The sequence below is a fragment of the Macrobrachium nipponense genome, chromosome 21, assembly GCF_015104395.2.
Source record: "Macrobrachium nipponense isolate FS-2020 chromosome 21, ASM1510439v2, whole genome shotgun sequence".
NCBI lineage: Eukaryota > Metazoa > Arthropoda > Malacostraca > Decapoda > Palaemonidae > Macrobrachium > Macrobrachium nipponense.
In genome coordinates this window covers 44,671,290-44,690,670 of record NC_087212.1, presented here as the reverse complement: position 1 = coordinate 44,690,670, position 19,381 = coordinate 44,671,290, and the positions used below count along the sequence as shown (strand labels likewise).

The window sequence follows — 19,381 nt, the reverse complement described above, 5'->3', positions numbered from 1 at the left end:
GCGTCGTAACCCGAAAATCGTCGTAAGCCGGAATGACGTTCTTGAAAACATGTCCACGGAAAATTTCACTACTAATTTGCAATTTTTCTTAGGGCTTATCTCTAAAATTATCACTAATTTACTTTTTTCATGTGCAACACTGTGTATTCACAAATTACTGTATATTTTCATTAAAATACAAGAGAGAGAGAGAGAGAGAGAGAGAGAAAAAAAAAAATAACTCCTTACGGTTTCAATAGATTGAAATGAGTCTGTAGGCAACTTTTTCCCCCTCCCATAAACACATATATTTCTCCAGAGAAGAGAGAAAGAGAGGACTGTGCAATTATGTTTGTCTGTCTATCAATTCTTTTGCTGAGAGCGAGAGAGATAAAAGGAAGAAATAGAAACACCAAATGTATGACAAGTATCTTGTGAGAGAGAGAGAGAGAGAGAGAGAAGAGAGAGAGAGAGAGAGAGAGAGAGAGAGAGAGAGAGAGAGTTGTCCTCACAGTATTTAAAAGAGAGAAATGGAATGATTATTGTATTTAAAATACTCAGATATGAATTTTGTACTTACAGTTAATAAGTATTATTATTGGAAAATATTAATGATAAACTTATTACATACATGTCCATGAAAATGATCTCATCTTCAGGAAGAGAGAGAAGAGAGAGAGAAGAGAGAGAGAGAGCGAGATGAGAGAGAGAGAGAGACGAGAGACGAGAGAGAGAGAGAGAGAGAGAGAATTACATAAAACCATTAAATTCGTTTTGCCCATTGTATGGCATTAAGCTCCGAGTGTCACTCGAGTTGAGTTAGGGAAATTGATACAGAAAAAGACAAAGGAAGAATTTTCTTTTGAAATTAGTTATCGTATTATTACTACTTCTATTATTATTATTATCATTATTATTATTATTATTATTATTATTGAAAATATAATAAACACATGCATCTACCATAAAAATAAAAATCTCATCTCAGTAAGAAAGAGGAATTATCCTTACAAGTGAAATGGAAAGGTCATTTTCATCTCTTTAAAATACGACCATTATGAATTTTGTAATTAAAGTTTTATTATTATTATTATTATTATTATTATTATTATTAAATAACTGAAATTATCAATAAACATTTTACATCTAGTACCATAAAAATTCTTTCATCTCGGTAAAAGAGGAGAGAGAGAGAGAGAGTGTTTATCTCTCTCTGTTCTCTCAAAAAATACTTATAACGCTTCCAGCGAAAGAGAGGGATTGAGTTACCACAATGACACATTATTATCTTGTGTGGCAGAGAGAGAGAGAGAGAGAGAGAGAGAGAGAGAGAGAGAGACGAGAGAGAGATGAGGGAGAGAGAGAAGAGGAGGGAGAGAGCGGAGAGAGACGTGGAGGGGAGAGAGAGAGAGAGAGTTAACCTTAATTAAAAGTGACATGGATAGATTAGTACGTATTGTATTTCTTTAAAATACTATCACATATGAATTTTGTAATTACAGTTATTATTATTATTATTATTATTATTATTATTATTATTTGAAAGTATTAAAAACAAATAGTACAAGTACATAAAAAATCTCGAGTCTCAGTAAATGAGAGAGAGAGAGAAGAGAGCAGAGAGAGAAGCTTGAGAGAGAAGAGAGAGAGAGAAGAGAGAGGGGGGAAAATTTCAGGACCACGTCATTGCAACACTGCAGCTCTTCCCCCTCGGGCTGTCACAGAACTTGATATATCTGACAGTTTTAGTACCTGCATCTGAGGAAAAGGTTACAGAGAAGACTGGGATTTCCTTCATTCTTCCATAATTTTTTAAATATAAGCTAAAATCTTACTAATTCACTATGGTATTTTCTTTATTGAATTGATATTATTGCTGTATAAATTAATATTAATATTTGAAAATAGTAATCATTTCTTTATCATACAAAAAAAACATACATCTTTGTAGTAGAGAGAGAGAGAGAGAGAGAGAGAGAGAGAGAGAGAGAGAGAGAGAGAGAGAGAGAGAATTATTATTTTTATGGAGATACCGAGTTACTGACAGCTATAATGAAACATTGTAATGTAATATTAAAACAGAAGAAGAATTCTAAAAAATACATATGTATTTGTTGGCTTCATGATTGCAGTCTGATTAATTTTATATTTTATGAAATGTATTTAGTCATGAAAATAAACATCAAAATACACTAATTAGTGATTATTTTCATCAGAAAATACAGAGAGAGAGAGAGAGAGAGAGAGAAACTGTGCTAAACTATAAAGGATTCTTATCATAGTTTGTGTTTTTTTAAAAGCGTTGTAAACTGGGAGCGTCGGAAGCGTCAGCGTCGTAACCTCGGAACAAGCGTCGTAACCCAGGGCGGATTTTTTCAATTAATATTTAAGAAAAAGCGTCGTAACCTCGGAACGTCGTAAGCCGGACCCGTCGTAACCCGGGGACCGCCTGTATCATTATATTAATATATATATATATATATATATATATATATATTATATATTATATAGATATATATATATATATATATTATACTTATTACATATATATATATATATATATATATATATATATATATATTTATATATATATGCATTTTTGTGTTAAATCCACTTCTTGTTCAAAAAATATTTCTTGTTTACTATGATAAAATTCAATGAACCATATATTTTTTGGGGGCACCCAAATTTTCCATATTTGAGGCTACTTTATTGATGACCATGTAAAATAGTTTTGATTAAATTGATAAATTATTTACTTCTCATAATAAACTTTTCTGTTATACTTTACTTTAAGCTATTTAAAACTATACATTGAATTTATAATGTAATAATGTATCATAATTCTTTGTCTCATAATTAAAAATGGAGGTTTCTAATGTTTGGCCTAACATCACTGCAGGTATGCTACCAGTACGATGGATGGCGCCAGAATCACTAACAGAGGGAGTTTTCACTACCATGAGTGATGTCTGGTCATATGGTGTGTTGCTGTATGAAATTGTCACATTTGGAGCATTCCCGTTTCAGGTACTTTGCACTTAAATTGTCATATTATAGTAACAATGAGGTTCACAATAATTCTTGATAACCTAGCAGCTTGTCATTCAGATATTCAACAGTATCTCAACTCCATGAAAGAAGTAGATTTTATGTCTTACATCAGTTTCATTGATTACAAACCCATGTTTTACTGATGTATACTGTAAGTTGAGAGCATAAGCTGTGTTACTGAGTGAAAATAGACAGGATTGTGGAATGTATGGCCTGAAATATATACCAAATATACCCAGATGCTTTTACTATGGTGAATACTTCAGTGCATGAGGGGTAGATGTAGTTGAGGTGTTGTTACCTTAGAACAAGTCATTGTCTGTGAATACCCATACCGTACATGATATGGTATTAGATCTGTGTATGCTTCATTTTGCAAAGAGGGTGGAGAAGGTACTGATGTAAAAATGTACTGATGTAAAAATAAGTGGTGCCCTTATGGTTAAGTGAGGTAAAGGTGAATTTGACAAAGCAGACAGCCTCCCTGTAAAACTTGAGAAAGAGGATTTGTTAGTAATTAAAGTCCTCTTACATCAGAGACACAGATCTTTATGAATGTATATTTTTCATGCCACTGATAATCAAGCTCTACAAGAAAGATTTACCAAATCAGTGACATTACCATAACAGAATTTCAAGTAATTGGGATAATGTTGATGGCCATTAAAGATTAGTCTCATCCTTTAATGTTTATTATGGTAATTGGGAAATCTACAAAGGAGTGTTGAAAATCCAATAACAGCAGAATCATTGGAGGAAATTGTAGAAGTGTCTTAAAGGTGAAAGAGTGGAGTGAGAATAGGATTGGAAATGAGTGTAAGCAAAACAAAAAGCTTCTGATTACTGAAAAGGAAAAGGTACCATCAGGAAACAACCCATGTGGGAGCTGTTTGAAAGATATGGGGCTTAGTTCCATGTATCAGATGTAGCAAATGGATTTATAAGAGATGCTCAGTCAGCAAAATGTAAACTGAGGAAGATTTTCAGTGACAATTATGTGAGGAGGACCACCTTTTGCTGTGATGGAGATGCCACAGGAAACATGAGCATTTTTGTTACCTTGGGGACACTGTAGTTTGACTCAGGTGTTAAAAGGAAAGCCAGACAATGTAGCAAGATGTTGCTCAACTAATGGACTGGTAAGCAAGCAAAAATTAATATCATATGTTCTAGAGAAAGAAAAAGGAAGGATTCAGAGATATGACTTGAATATCAAGTTTTATACATTCAACTTACCTGTCAGATATATACATAGCTATTACTCCGTCGTCCGACAGAAATTCGAATTTCGCGGCACACGCGGCAGGTAGGTCAGGTGATCTACCCCCCCGCCGCTGGGTGGCGGGAATATTTTTTCTGTCGCTTGGAATGTAAACAACGTTTGCAGTTCCTCCTGATGGATTTTCGTGTTTCATCGCCATCGATCGTCTGGGCTAACTTTTACAGGGAAGTAATGGATCTTTGGTTCGGCATACGCTTTTGTTAACTTTTAGAATTTTTTGATAAAATTAACTTCGAAAATTTAGAAGATTAGTGACGTGTAATTACCGAAGTTTTCGGTAGACACTCATCCACTTTCACGAAAGTGAATTACTTATACTTTCATGAAAGGGAATTACTTATATTTATTCATTAATACAAATAAGTGTTAGAGTTTGATTGAGGAAATGTATATCTTTCTTCCTAGTTGGGGAAGTCAGAAAAGTAACTATCCTTTAGAAGCTTTATTAGCTCTTGTGTTAACGAGCAATTATAGTAGTAACAGACTAGTAGTTGTTGCATCCTCATCACCTTCTTACTCCGCAGAATCTACAATATCATATTTGCAAATTGTAGACTTTGGATATAGTTCAAATGCGAACTCTTAGAACGTAAGAAGTGAATATAGTGTTCCCCCATTACAATGGAGGGTGCGTCTGATCGGCTCTGTCTCGCTCTCAGGTCTAGACCTCTTCCAAGCTCACAAGCCCAGAGGAGAAGGAATGTCGAAAACCGTAAGGAGGTTTCAGAGAATCCCCACTGGTCAGGCGTCCCCTCGGCAGGTTCTGTAGAGCGTTCCCAGACTGCCAGGGATAGCCATTGGAAAGGCATCCTAAAACAGTGTTTCTCCCTACCCGCCTACGGTTCCTCGATGGATAGAAGAACTTCAAATGAATGAAATTGGCGAAGATCCTCGTATATGCCTTCTGGTAGAATTATTCAAAATGAGAATGACATTAATCGATCCACCTTTCGGAATCAGGCGACGATTTAGCGCCTTCTAATATTAGAGATCATTCGATAACATTTGTGATAAAGTCATTGTTCGAACATTTTTTTCGCAACTAGACGAGAGCGCTATCCCATGGGGGTATGAAATTGTTATTTCAACATAAAATTCCCCATCGGTGCATTTTTAGATATAAATCTATTATGATGAGAACGATTTAGATTGTTTGTCAATCGAATGAATTATATGGATCTCGTTGAGTGATAAAGCATATATGTATGACTTTTAAGCTTCTAGCTCCTACCATGCTTAGGACAAATCGCCTTATGGACTAACGGTAATGGCAAGGCATAGACACATACCGAAATTTATGCTATAATGGTCAAGTGAAATCCTTACAAAATTTATTAAATTAATATGGATTACCTTAATGTAACAGTATTATAGAGGATTCTATTACGCTAGAGTATGAGTTATATGATGCTATCGTGTCTTCGAGAAGTGATCGGAGAAGCATATCTTTATGGTGGATTGAGAGTAGGATAGAACATTTTTCTTCGTGTTAGAAGAGGTTTCCATGAATTACAGTACCCTTCTAGGACTTTCCTAGGAAGGAATAGGTTTAAAAGAATTGTTTAGACGACACCTATTTAGTTGTTTTCTAGGACTTGTCGAAAGTATCTCCGTTTAGCTTAATTTAGCTTATATAAAAACTTCCTGAAGTTCGATAATAATTTATAAGATTCCTTTATTTAATGGAGTAACTGGCAACTCTGGAAGGGAAGGCCAGACTGCTTTCGCTTTGAAGACCAACGCAGCAGGGTTCCCAGATTTGGCGGTTTCCCACCAAATTTGGCTGGTTTTTTTTCTAATTTGGTGGGTAAAATTCACTTTGGCTGGTTAGTGGTTTTTTGGCTGGTTTTTCAGAAACTTGCTATTTGAGCTAAACACTGATCCCACTTTTGGGGAATTTGTCCCCAGATTGGGAATTTTTAAAGGTTTTCAGGAAAATCTGGGGAATTTGAATAGGTTTTCAGTGAAAACTTGGTAACATTTAAGCAAAATATGTAGATAGAATAAAAAAAACATCACACACACACCAGACGACCGCAACAGCTACAAAAGGTCGAGACTGATAAATGGGATTAGCGCAGATGCCATATTTTCTTAAAACCCGTTCAAACTATTGAGGAAAAAAGAGTATAAGGTTGGTAGATTTGGCATGTTTAATTATTTATTTATTTATTTTTTGAGCGGCCCTACAATCGTGTGGATGGATGATTAATGGAAGTGACCACTGGTCACGGGATTAAGAGGATTGTCTGTCACCTCCCTTCATTTGTCAATATAAAAGCAAAACAAAAATTATTTTTCCTGTATTCTTATATTAGTTTATATTATGTAACTAAAACTATGATGCCGTCATACAAGCATATATATGATAAAAAAATATGCATTTATAAAGGTAAATATAACGCACATATATTTGGCGGTTATTTGGGCTGGTTTGGATTTCCATTTGGCGGATTTTGGCTGTTTTATGGTAGAACTTTGCTGGTTTGGCAGTGTTGTCATCTGGGAACCCTGCAACGCAGTCGCAGTACCATTTGTTCTCAGTCGTGGAGAGGTCGCTTACAGCTCTCTCTCCTGCGGAATGGGAAATAACAACCTATCTCTTCCCTACAATCGTGGTCTTAGCCTCGGATTGAGGGAATACTGAAGCTATCATAAATAAAATATTGTCTGCCTTTTGTTAGGAATCTTTCAATAAGAAGGATATTACAACCTTTCAATGCTGTTTACCGTAGGTAACATGATTAAAGGATTCTAATGCAGCAGAACATGATATTATTTAATGCACTCATACTTACGAAAGCATGGCTTATTAGAATACATACTTAGTGAGAAGAGAGATGTAATAGAGATTCACTTCAAGACTACGGTATGGTTAAGTCTTTCGAGAAAGGACACAACCGTATTTAGAATCGGATATTGCGCAGAAGTTGTATGAGTCGGATGGGAAACATTCTTTTAGTGGGAAATGGTTTCCTGAATGGATTATACTACGTATATAAAAGTTTTTCATAATAAGAACGGAATTAACATATGGAAGGATGTCGGGTACCATAAAGACACAGATGTTCTGGCACATAACATAAAGATAATTAGTAGGCGCGTAGAGCTTCCACCCTGGCGCAAATTGCGCCAGCTTGGTGCAATAAGCCTAGAGCACCATCCAAAATATTTGTCGTTTGAGCGAGTTATTAAATAAAAGCAATGCAAGAATTTGCGAGTCCGTGAGAACCTCGATCGACGATAATAACTGTTAAAGTATGTCTAACATTTATTGCAAAAGAGTTGTGAGAACCTGCGAGAAGTCTTCTTCATAGATCTCTTAGCAAGAAGAAGACGAACAGTCTTCCTGTATAACCTCTTCCTTTTCCTCAAACCATGCCATACAAGGAATCATAAGCGCCAGCCAGACGAGCCTGGCTCTAACTAGAAAATAATTAGTTTATAGATATACCTTAGAGCAAATTATGCTTTCCTACATAGAGCTGGGAAGTTACTCAGTCCCTCGCACTGGAGTGGTCCTTCTCGTTCAAAAAGGAAAAAAGGGGGGGGGATACGGAAGAATTAACCGAGGAAAGAATAATTCCCCTTCCGATATACTCGTATTAGAGGAAAATTGAGAAGAAACATCCAACTATGGAAGTACTGTAGAATTATAGGATTCTTACAGCACCTCTTCTTATTTTGATATCGAGATTTCCTGACCAAGGTTGCAAGTAATAGGCCATAAAGGCTCCAGCCAGGCTTTAACCAGGCGATAGGCGCCAACCAGGCGCGAGCGCCAGCTAGGCGATAGGCGCCAACCAGGCGCGAGCGCCAGCTAGGCGCGAGGCGCCAGCCAGGCGCCGAGGCGCCCACGCCAGGCCCTGAGCGAGCACCGGCCTTTAATTGATTTAACGCCAGGCGATAAGGCGCCAACCAGGCGCGGCGCGGCCAGCTAGGAGGCGGCCGAGGCGCCCACCCCCAGGCCGCGCAGGCGGCCAGCCAGGCGCGAGGCGTCAGCCAGACGCGAGCGCTAGCCAGGCGCGAAGCGCAAGACATCAGGATCTCCAATTTCTCAGTATTTGGAGATAGACTTTCCAAGAGTTTCCTCTTTGAGAACTGACACAAGATCAGTTTTTTTCCTGACAGGGACACAAGTTGTCGCACAGGCGGCCGTGGCCCTTGTCAGGATTAACTGAAATTGCGGAAGTCTCTAACAAGAACAGACTTCTCATGTCAGGTAATATAGTGGTCGCGTGAGCGACTTCTTTCCTGGCAAGAGGAGTTGTTTTGGGAGAAACTCTTTTTGCCAGATCAACCCTCTACTGACAATTATTCTAGATATCGCACAGGCGAACGTAGTACGTGTCAGGATAAGTGGGTTCTTCTGCTTTATAGACCTTTACATGGTGAAGAGAACTGATATCTTTAGAGGTCTCTCGCTTTCCTCAACCTTATGAGACAAGTGATAGAAAATATATCGGACTCATAAGTTAATCTGGGTGCAGGTTTTAGAAAGACCTTGGCAACCCCTTTTTTATTGCACGTTTTGGCTAGTCCCTTGAACCATGCAGCTCCTCTTTCTCCTCCTTCATTGTTATTAACAGGATGGTATATTATCCTACTCCTATGTAAACATAACAAGGGAGACCTTGTAATGTTTTGGTACTGGAAAAGACTCGTAGGAGCTCTCAGTTAATTGGGCTGAGAGTTCTCTTTTCAAGTGGTCTAAACCGTACATTACGGCCTGATGTCCTAGGATAGGAATCTTGAAATGATTCTCCCTCGATCCGGATCAGTTAGTAGGAGAATAGGATAATAATAATTTGTTTTGCAGTATAATGATGATAGAATTTTTCCATTCTCTCGTTGCCCAGGCATGAGGACAGGAAGAAAGAATATAAGAGAGAGGTAGCAATATACGCCATCTTTATGTTATAGAAAGGGGAATAAAATTTAGTCTTTTTCCCCTTCCCCAAAAAGATAAAACTCTTTACAGAATATAAGACAAAGGGCTCAAAGAAAGAGAGGATATATGTTTATGCCTCATTTTAGACTTAGAGAGGTTGGATTCTCAGAGGTCACGTTCTTCTCACAGCAGGTTTTGGAAGTCTTTTCCAAGACAGTCTGAATATTCTTTCAGCATCTATTTTAAATGGACCTTAACAACCTCTCCACTCTGAGTCTGTTCTGCCTGCAGACTGACCAGAAAGTGGACATGAATGAGAGGATGTTTCAAGGTAAATGACAGTAGTCATGGATAAGATATATAATTACTGCAGATCGTGCTTGAGGGAATGAGGAAACTGTCCTCTTCCGATACTCTGTGAACCACATAGCAGTTTTTTCTTCCCTTTCAGAGGGAAGAATTACCTTTGTATATATCTGCTATCAAAGAACGCAGTAAAAGGCTATACTCTGTCTCTATAAAGGGAATTGGAGATAGCAGAGCATTAAGATCTTCGGGATCTTACACAATACCTCTATACGACAAGACTTGGAGATCTTATAGTTACAATGGGATCCTATTTGGGCCTCAGATTCCGTGTTCTGACAAGATGGAACTGCTCCTCATCAATGTTTCTCTTGGTACTAATCGACCAAAAGGACGAGTGAGATTTTGGGCTTGGAATCTGGAATCAAATTCTAGAAAGACTCGGCAATGGGTTCCTGCCAGCTTGGTATGTTTGGCAAAAGAACTATAACCTTTATTCCTGGATCAACGCTTTCAGATAAAGGATTCGTTGTCCAGGCATGTATTTACGTTGTTATCTACAAAAGAAGATAAGGTTTAAACGTTTGCTGACAGAGTCTTTGGAATACGATGAGGGCTCAAAACTACTTCCCAGAAGGTTCGAAGAGATATATTTAAAGAGCTAGAAATTGGGAATCCTCCCAATTTCAGCTCAGAGTCTCCTTAAACTTCCAGGCTCTTTCCCTGCCTTCGTGCAAGGATAGGGAAGATTTTGCAACGAGAGAACTCTTCAACATGTAGGAAGAGTGCTCGTTAGCAACTGAAGTATCAAGTATGATCCTCCTCGGAGGAAGAGTGGTCTCTCGGACTATTAGATTTCCTATCGTCTTCTGGATGTAGCCGACTAAATTATTCCTCCCCCTTGTTGCAGAGGCCATAAGCTCAAAGTGAAAGAATTTCTTCCACCCTTTTCCTCTCTCCTGATAATCGATGGTGGATGTTCAGACTTTCTGACAATGTAGCGCCAATCAGGCGCCAAATGCCAAACAGGCGTAAAGACGCCAGAGCAAGACAGTCCAAATAAACACTGTCATTGTCTGATGAGGAGAAGGAGTGGGCCTCCAATCTGGCGCAGATGCGCTAGAGGCGAATAAATCAGGCAAATAAAGTGTCCGAGGTGGACATTGCCAGTTTTCATCGAGACTCTTAACAAGCTCGAATCTCCAGCAAGTGGGGAGAAGTCAGCCAGGCACGAGGAGCCAGCCAGGCGCGAGGCGCCAGGCAAGCGAAGCACCAGCCAGACTCGAGGCGCCAGGCAGGCGCGAGACGCCAGGCAGGCGCGAGGCGACAGCAGGCGCGAGGCGCCAGGCAGGCGCGAGGCGCCAGGCTGGCGCGAGGCCCCACCAGCCAGCGCCAGCCAGGCGCGAGCACGCAGGCAGGCGCGAGGCTCCAGCCAGGCGGCGGCTCCAGCCAGGCGCAAGGCGCCAGTCAGGGGGCGAGGCGCCAGGCTCTAGCCAGGCGCGAGTGAGGCGCCAGCCAGCGGCGCGAGACGCCAGGCAGGCGCGAGGCGCCAGGCAGGTGCGAGGCGCCAGCCAGGGGCGAGGGCGAGCCAGGGGCGAGGCGCCAGGGCGCCAGGCCGCAAGCCAGGGCTCTGGCTTCATCCAGAAGAGATCTGTTGCAAAGAAAGCCCTGGTCTTCTTTGGAAGAGTGGAATCTCTAAAGCCCTTCTTGAGTAACTTGATGTTTCCTTCAAACAGCTAAGAATTAAAAGCGCTTGAAGTGCGAGCTTTTAACAATTCTTGTTCTTTCCATAACAATATGTCGTGAGAGTCATATTAGCTGTAATAACGGGAGATGCAACTCTGTGTTGACTTCTCTTTGCACGAAGGAGATCAAGTGGGCCTATGAGAGATCCTTCTCTCTTTGTTATACGTGTCCACGGATGCGTTGCTGGGATAGGGAGCCGACACTGATCCTTAACTAGTGATTAATTTTTTTTTTTAATTTTAACATAAGTGTATTATTTTCTGGGGTTATTTGAAATGAGTTTGGGGATAGCTCTTTTCAAATTAAGCACAAACCCTCGTGTTAGGATCAGGTGATCGGGATCGGTGTTGTGCTCCTTAAATTATGCCAATAGGCATTGGTGTATTGTCATGTAAGTGGATAAGACCCCATTGACAAATGACCACTAGATTCTGTCAAGTAAGTGGATTAGACCCCATTGACAGATCTACAAGAACTCTTAGCCATAGGTCACATCCTCGCTGAGGCTCTTGAGACGAAGCAGACTACTGGCAATAGCTAGGAAGTCGACCCTTCGTCTAAACACATAGGAACCAAGGTTTTATTTATTTATTACCTACAACGTATGTTGTTTACCTGTCTATTCAGTAATAGCTGTCTTTTACCCTCCACCAATGGTGTGAATCAGCTATGTATATATCTGACAGGTAAGTTGAATGTATAAAAATGATATTGTTATGATACAATAAAGTTTTATACATACTTACCTGGCAGATATATACAATTAAATGGCCCACCCAGCCTCCCCTCAGGAGACAGCTGGAAGAAAAAATATGAATTAGAAAACGGGTATGGTTCCTATTCCCGCCACCCAGCGGCGGGGGGGTAGATCACCTGACCTACCTGCCGCGTGTGCCGCGAAATTCGAATTTCTGTCGGACGACGGAGTAATAGCTATGTATATATCTGCCAGGTAAGTATGTATAAAACTTTATTGTATCATAACAATATCATTTTCAAGGCTTAAATGGGATGAAAAAACTATAATACAAATTAACCCTCTTACGCCGATTGGACGTATTAAACGTCGAGTCAAAATGTCTCCCGTATGCCGATTGGACGTATCATACGTCGGCTCAAAAAAGTTTTTTTAAAAATTCGCGGAAAAATACTTATAGGCCTACCAGCCGAAAACTTTTGTATCACGGCCTTGGGGGATGCTTGGGAGTTCCAAAAACTTTTGTATCACGCGCCTTGGGGGATGCTGGGAGTTCACGGATCAAGGCGTTGTTTTGTTTACAATCGCTACGCAGGCGCGCAAGCGCGAATTTCTTTCTTATTGCACTAAAAAGTATCAGTGACACATCTCGGAAATTATTTCGTCACTTTGACATAATTATTGCACCATTTTAAATTATCCTTTACATGAAGTATTATATATGAAAATGTGCGCAATTTCATGCACAATACAACTAAAAAATACTCATGATTGTAGCTTTTATCAATTTTGAAATATTTTCATATAAATAACGATAAGTGCAAAAATTTCAACCTTCGGTCAACTTTGACTCTACAGAAATGGTCGAGAAACGCAATTGTAAGCTAAAATTCTTATATTATAGTAATATTCAATCATTTGCCTTCATTTTGCAACAAATTGGACGTCTCTAGCACAATATTTCGATTTATGGTGAATTTATGAAAAAACTTTTTCCTTACGTTCGTGCGATAACTCTTCCGATAAATTTTTTCGTGCGATTGTCCTAATGTTTGCACCCTTTTAAATTTGCCGTTACATAAAGTTTTATATATGGAAATGTGCGCAATTTCATGCACAATACAACAAAAAACAACCCATGGTTGTAGCTTTTATCAGTTTTGAAATATTTTCATATAAATAACGTTAAGTGCAAAAATTTCAACTTTCGGTCAACTTTGACTCTACCGAAATGGTCGAAAAACGCAATTGTAAGCTAAAACTCTTATATTCTAGTAATATTCAATCATTTACCTTCATTTCGATTTATGGTGAATTTATGAAAAAAAAAAAAAAATTACGTTCGCGCGGTAACTCTTCCGAAAAAAATCAGAATTTTTTTGTGCGATTGTCGAAATGTTTGCACCATTTAAAATTAGCTGTTACATAAAGTTTTATATATGAAAATGTGCGCAATTTCATGTAGAATACAACTAAAAATGATTGAAGGTTGTAGCTTTTCTCTTTTTTCGAAATATTTGCATATAAATCACGATAAATAGAAAAAAAAATCACGTTGGTCAAATTTGACTCTACCGAAATAGTTGAAAAACGCAATTGTAAGCTAAAACTCTTACGGCCTAGTAATATTCCGTCATTTTTCTTAATTTTGAAACAAATTTGAAGTCTCTAAAACAATATTGTGATTTATGGTGAATTTTTGAAAAATATATTTACCTTCACTCCGCGCGCCGATTCGCGGCCGCAAGTCTCGAAATACGTACATGGCATTATCCTAATATTTGCTCCTTTTCATATTAGCCATTTTTATAGAGTTTCATATATCAAAATGTGCGCAAATTCATGAAGAATACAATAAAAAATAATTGAAGGTTGTAGCTTTTTCCATCTTCGAAATATGTGCATATGAAAAAATATATATATTAAAATTTCGACATTCGGTCAAATTTAACTCGTCCGAAATGGTCGAAATCTGCAATTCTAATCTAAAACTCTTACAGTATCGTAATATTCAATCATTTGTCTTAATTTTGAAACAAATTGGAAGTCTCTAGAACATTATTTAGAATTACGGTGAATTTTTGAAAATAACATTTTTTTACGTCCGCTCGTTACGAATTCGTACATCATTTTGTGATAATATTTTTCCGGTGTTGCTTTTATTGTTTTACTATGTATTATATATCAAAATGATTGCAATTTAGTGTACAATACAACGAAAAAAAAGTAACTCGTTAGCTTTGACCGTTTTTTGCACAGCGTGATTTGAATACAATTATCTATGAATTTTTTTTTTCGCTACCATATATCGCATTATTTACAGATGATAATGATATTATTTTTCATTTCTGATGATTGCATACTAAACTTCAGGCAATGAAAAAAAAATGAGCCAAAAATGAACTCTTAATCTTCAAAACTAAGCGCGCTGTGATTTTTTGAAAAAATTATTTTTTCCGGTTCCGCGCTCACTCCAAACCGGCGCCGGCATACAGGAGAGGTTTTGATTTTTAGGGCTTCGGCGTAAGAGGGTTAAAAAGTTACTGAGTGATGTGGAAGCTAGTAGCTGGAAGGTAGGCAGGGATGGTGTGAACATATGAAGAGGAGTAAGGAAAAGTCTGAAAAGCAATAGCTTGAAGAGCATGAATGAAGAATAGGCCAAATGGGTATTCAGGCAGAAGGTGCAGAGGACTGCAGCTATCTGAGAGAACTCATTTCTAACCTTGTAAATAGAAAACTCAAGGTGAACAACAATGACAAGTACTGTATTGGCAAGAAATACAATAAATGGGGAAATACAAAAAAATGTAAATGAATTAAACATTTAGTTTTATGGTTAAATACATGCATCCAACATTTTTATTCTAATAAATAAATAAAAAAATGAGTTTAATGATTAAATACATGCCTCCAGCATTTTTGTCTGAATTACACTAACAATTAAAAACTACTGGTATGAGAATAGTGACGTGCACATAAATGTACAATATTATCATTATTATTATCGTTATCATTATATTACTGGTATTCAGAGGATGAACCCTATTCATATGGGGCAAGCCCACAGGGGCCATTTACTCCCAATTCAAGCTTCCAAAGAATATGGTGTTCATTTGAAAGAAGCTACACTTGTAAAAGGAAAGACTGAAAGAAGACAGCAGTTATTGGAGAAGAAAAATTATTTGACAAGTTGACTTCAACTTGAATTGCTGTACTTAGCAGAAACCCTGAGCAATGATGGTACTTTATCTGAAGCAGAAGAGTGTTCTTAAATGAGAATAAAAATTGAAGTAAGGTAAAATTAAAGTAGATAGAAGGAGACTAGAGGGAACATATTAAAAGTAAAAAGACTGAATGCACTGCAGCTGGGCCCAAAGGGTTGCAAGGCAAAATGATACCTCACTATAGAGAGAAATAAAGTAGGCATTCATGATGTGTAAAAGACATACTGTACTTCTTTGTGCTGCAGAGTCATGTGTTCTAACAAAGTAAATGAAGACCTAGAAATAAGGAATAAGAATGCAGATATTTAACTCTGAAATGTGTAGGGGAGACCATATTGCACCTGAGGTTGCCATAAGATGTATCTTCAACAGACAGTAAAATAAGCTGAAACGTGAGATGTTAATACTGACATAGTTTACGCACAGGTGAGTTGAAGAATACTTAGAAAGAAAGCTGATAAAATTGGAAATAGGAAGACCTGGAAAATATGGAGGCAAGTATACAAAACCTGGACCTGAAACAGCATCCAAATCCACACCAAAGTCACTTTATGATGCTATAAGGTGGCACTTTTGTGAGTATTCCGCTGGCACCATAAAATTACAAATATTCTGTGGAATAAGACCATAATGAGTATCATAGCATAACAATGAGCAAAGTAAAATATAATTTACAACAGCTCTGGGTCTATGACAGTAGTACTCTCATAGGCCTTAAGGATAGAAATAAGAGAAAAAAGCTCTAGCTGCACTCAAAACAAATTCCTCTTATGCCATTAACAGTTCAAAAGTAAGAGCATTTTCCATGTGAGATTGTCTCCTGCAAGAGATCTCATCCCATGATAAATGTTTCTGACTTGAGCAGTTCATGCTTTTCCACTTCAGTAGGTACAGAATGTGGGTGTAAAACAAAAGAAAAATTTTTTTAATTCAATTTATTATAAATCTTTCATCTACATGATTTTAAAAATTTGTTTTTAATTACTATCCTGTATATAAACCTATGGGGCAATTTAACTATTAACATTCATAACCAAAGTAGCACTGTAGAGTATTCATATATGCATTACTTGTTTACTTGACAGTCTGAGATTTTGCATCTGTTTTTACCTTTGTTAATTTTATCATACAGAGGAATATGTTAAGTTTCTTTTCATTCCAGGGAATGTCTAATGATCAAGTGTTAGAGCATGTCAAAGCTGGTCATACTATAGCCATACCAAAAGGAGTGAAACCGCAAATGTAAGTTAAAAGTGTTCTTAAAAATTACTGAAAGTGTTTTGTAGTGAATGATAAACACTAAATATAATGCTATGCAGGTTATTTTATCTCAACCAGAATTGTTATATTGAAAGCCTAATCATCTGTATAATAATTTACTGATGATAAATGTTCTTTTCACAGGGAGATTTTACTGAGGAGTTGCTGGCATCATGTTCCCACAAGAAGGATTCAGATTTTACAAATAATTGACTATTTAACAAATTACCCGCGTTTGATATCGCCTTGTCTAGATGGACCACAGTCATCAGTGCAGATTGAAGACACTGTCTCACTTGAGTTGAGAATACCTGATAAGACAAGGAAACTGTCACTATCAATAAATAATCGCTTACCTCAAGTGGTGTCGAGTCGAAAGCGATCAATGAGTGGAAATATGGTGATGAATGTTCCTCCTCTTACCTCGAGTCTAAGCGAGGATGGAATGATATCGGCTCATTCCAACTTAGATGCTCTCAATCTAAATCATGTGACTTTAGAGGAAAATGAAATGGGAGAGGACCCTTTGTTACCCCCTGCTCAATATGTCTCCTCTGGATACATGTCTATACCACACAAAGACCTAAAAGAAAAGGAAAGTTTAGTAAGTAGACAGCAGGGAGATTATTGCGCTACAGATCTACCCGGTGACTTGTGGACTAATGTTACTCCTGTATAGGGAAACGCCTCCTTAGGCAAATTTAAGTGACCAAAGTAGTGTTCTAGTATTTTACATATAGATCTAATATATATATATATGTATGTATGTATGATATATACATACAGTGTACATGTACATATATATATAATGAATAAACAAAGTTTTTGCAAGAAAATAATTGTGAAACACTGATGTGCCAAGATCTTTCATCACATCTCGATTACCATTAGAGAAACTGGACAAAAGATTGCTGTGCTGAGGGTTTTCATCTTCACAGCAGTAACTTCACATATATGTCATGTTTTATCTTTCATGATACAAAGCTTAATGAAATACATGTGTCTATCTATACACAATATATTTATGTCTGTGTACATGTATACACACATCATATATATATATATATATATATATATATATATATATATATATATATATATATATATTATTCATATATGTGTGTGCATATATACAGTATACATAATTTAACAGAGTTCTTTTTACAGGAATTCTTGACCAGATATTTGCAGCAAGCATATGTGATATACTCAAATGCTAATCCTCATCTGGTCATCTATTTTATATTATTTATAAAATATTTATGTGATTTTATTACTCAGATGGATGTAGATATTCCACACTGAGCAGGGATGTTTCTTACTCTACTAGCTTGCAGTTAACGCTTGGAGTATCAAGCTCTGCAGGTGGCATATATCAGTATTATTTTATTATGCAAAGGAGATTCATATGCAACTTCTGATGCAATATGAATCATTTTAGGACATTAAACATGTGCCAATGCTGAAGATTAAACCTCGCAGGTGAATGTCATTTAGTCAGTGCACTATTATTATGATTATATTCTGATGATTATCATTATTATTATTATTATTGATTTTTACAATCATTTTACTAATTTTATTACTGTATTTTCTCACAGGTATATATGGTATAAATATATACTTTAAATATAGACAACCCATCCCAAAATTCAGTGTCAATTCAACATTTTTTCTTCCCCAGACAGGACTTTGGGGGGGCATTAGTAACAAATACACATCTTATATATACTTTTTTTTTAAACTATGGGCCCACACTTAACTTCACAGTGATTTGATAAGATTGATGGTCATCAGGTACTTTAAAAAATATCTCACTGATTTTGTGTCAACTACCTTTAATACAAAATACATGCTATCATTCAATAAAAAAATAAGAGTAAATTAAATTATTTTCATAGAAAATAAAATTGCACTTTTTTTATGAAATTCACTTCTAGTGACTCATACTAGTAGGTAGACTAAATTTTTATATCAGATTCTTCAGCATCTTGAGGCTTCAAGAGAATACTGGATTAATTTTTAAATCACCAATCATATTTGTTTTCAAAATACATAATTATTTTTCAAATTATTTTTAAGGATCATAATTTTCTTACATTTTAGGTGATTTTTTCTTTCATATCCCAATAGAAGTACAGTATTGTGTCTACTCTTAAGTGTAAATTGTTGTAATATTACAGTAGAATTTATTTAAATCAACTTTATTATTGATGATTATGAAGTTATTAAAGATGGTTTATATATATACATACTATATTTATGAAAGTTGCCAATATATGAAATATTTATAAATTATAAAGAAAGAAAATTATAAAATTCAGTTTAGAGGGGGCAACTTTGTAAAGTTAGACAAGGGAAAGTCATTAAAGAGCAGTAATATATAGTCTTGTCACACAAACTAATTCTGTGGCCTTTCCTTGTAGGGCAGCTCCCATTGTGCAAAAGAAGAGAAATTTTTCTCTAAAAATCTCAAAACCTAAAATGTGGGGCCTAGGTTTTTCATCTAACAGACTTGCTTTTTTAAACATGTCATTCGTAAACTGATAGATATTCCTATTTTTTTTCATAAATGTTGTGCTACTATAGTATATGGTTTGGTTGATTCCTCTTCAAGTTAGTTTACACATGTATGGGTTTGTTCCTGAGTTACCAATGGAGAGACTCGCACACTGGCATGTTGTCCTTCATGAGATATGAACCTTTAAAAGTTTTTTCATGTTAAGGAATTTGCAAAATTAAAAAAACGATGAACATTACAAATTAACATGATACATAAATGTATCTGATGGACACTTGCCTTCATTGTCATGTTAAGATGGAAAATTATTCAAGTATGTATACTAGCAGGTATGCATTTGCAGGAGAGTCGGGAGGCTCCCCAATTTATACCTCATGGAAAGAATTTACGTATCCATTTCTTCAGTCGTGTTTCAAAGGAA

The 19,381-nt window shown here is 36.9% G+C and overlaps 1 protein-coding gene across 1 annotated transcript in view; it reads left to right on the top strand.

Annotated features, from left to right (window-relative positions):
• LOC135197989 (uncharacterized) overlaps positions 1-17,513 on the top strand; it is a 343,766-nt gene extending 326,253 nt beyond the window's left edge. The window contains exons 23-25 of the mRNA XM_064225313.1: positions 2,882-3,009; positions 16,342-16,421; positions 16,584-17,513. Coding sequence (XP_064081383.1) covers positions 2,882-3,009; positions 16,342-16,421; positions 16,584-17,118 — 743 coding nt within the window. The 3' untranslated portion in view covers positions 17,119-17,513. The remainder of the gene's footprint in view (positions 1-2,881; positions 3,010-16,341; positions 16,422-16,583) is intronic.
• The last annotated feature ends 1,868 nt before the right edge of the window (positions 17,514-19,381 follow it).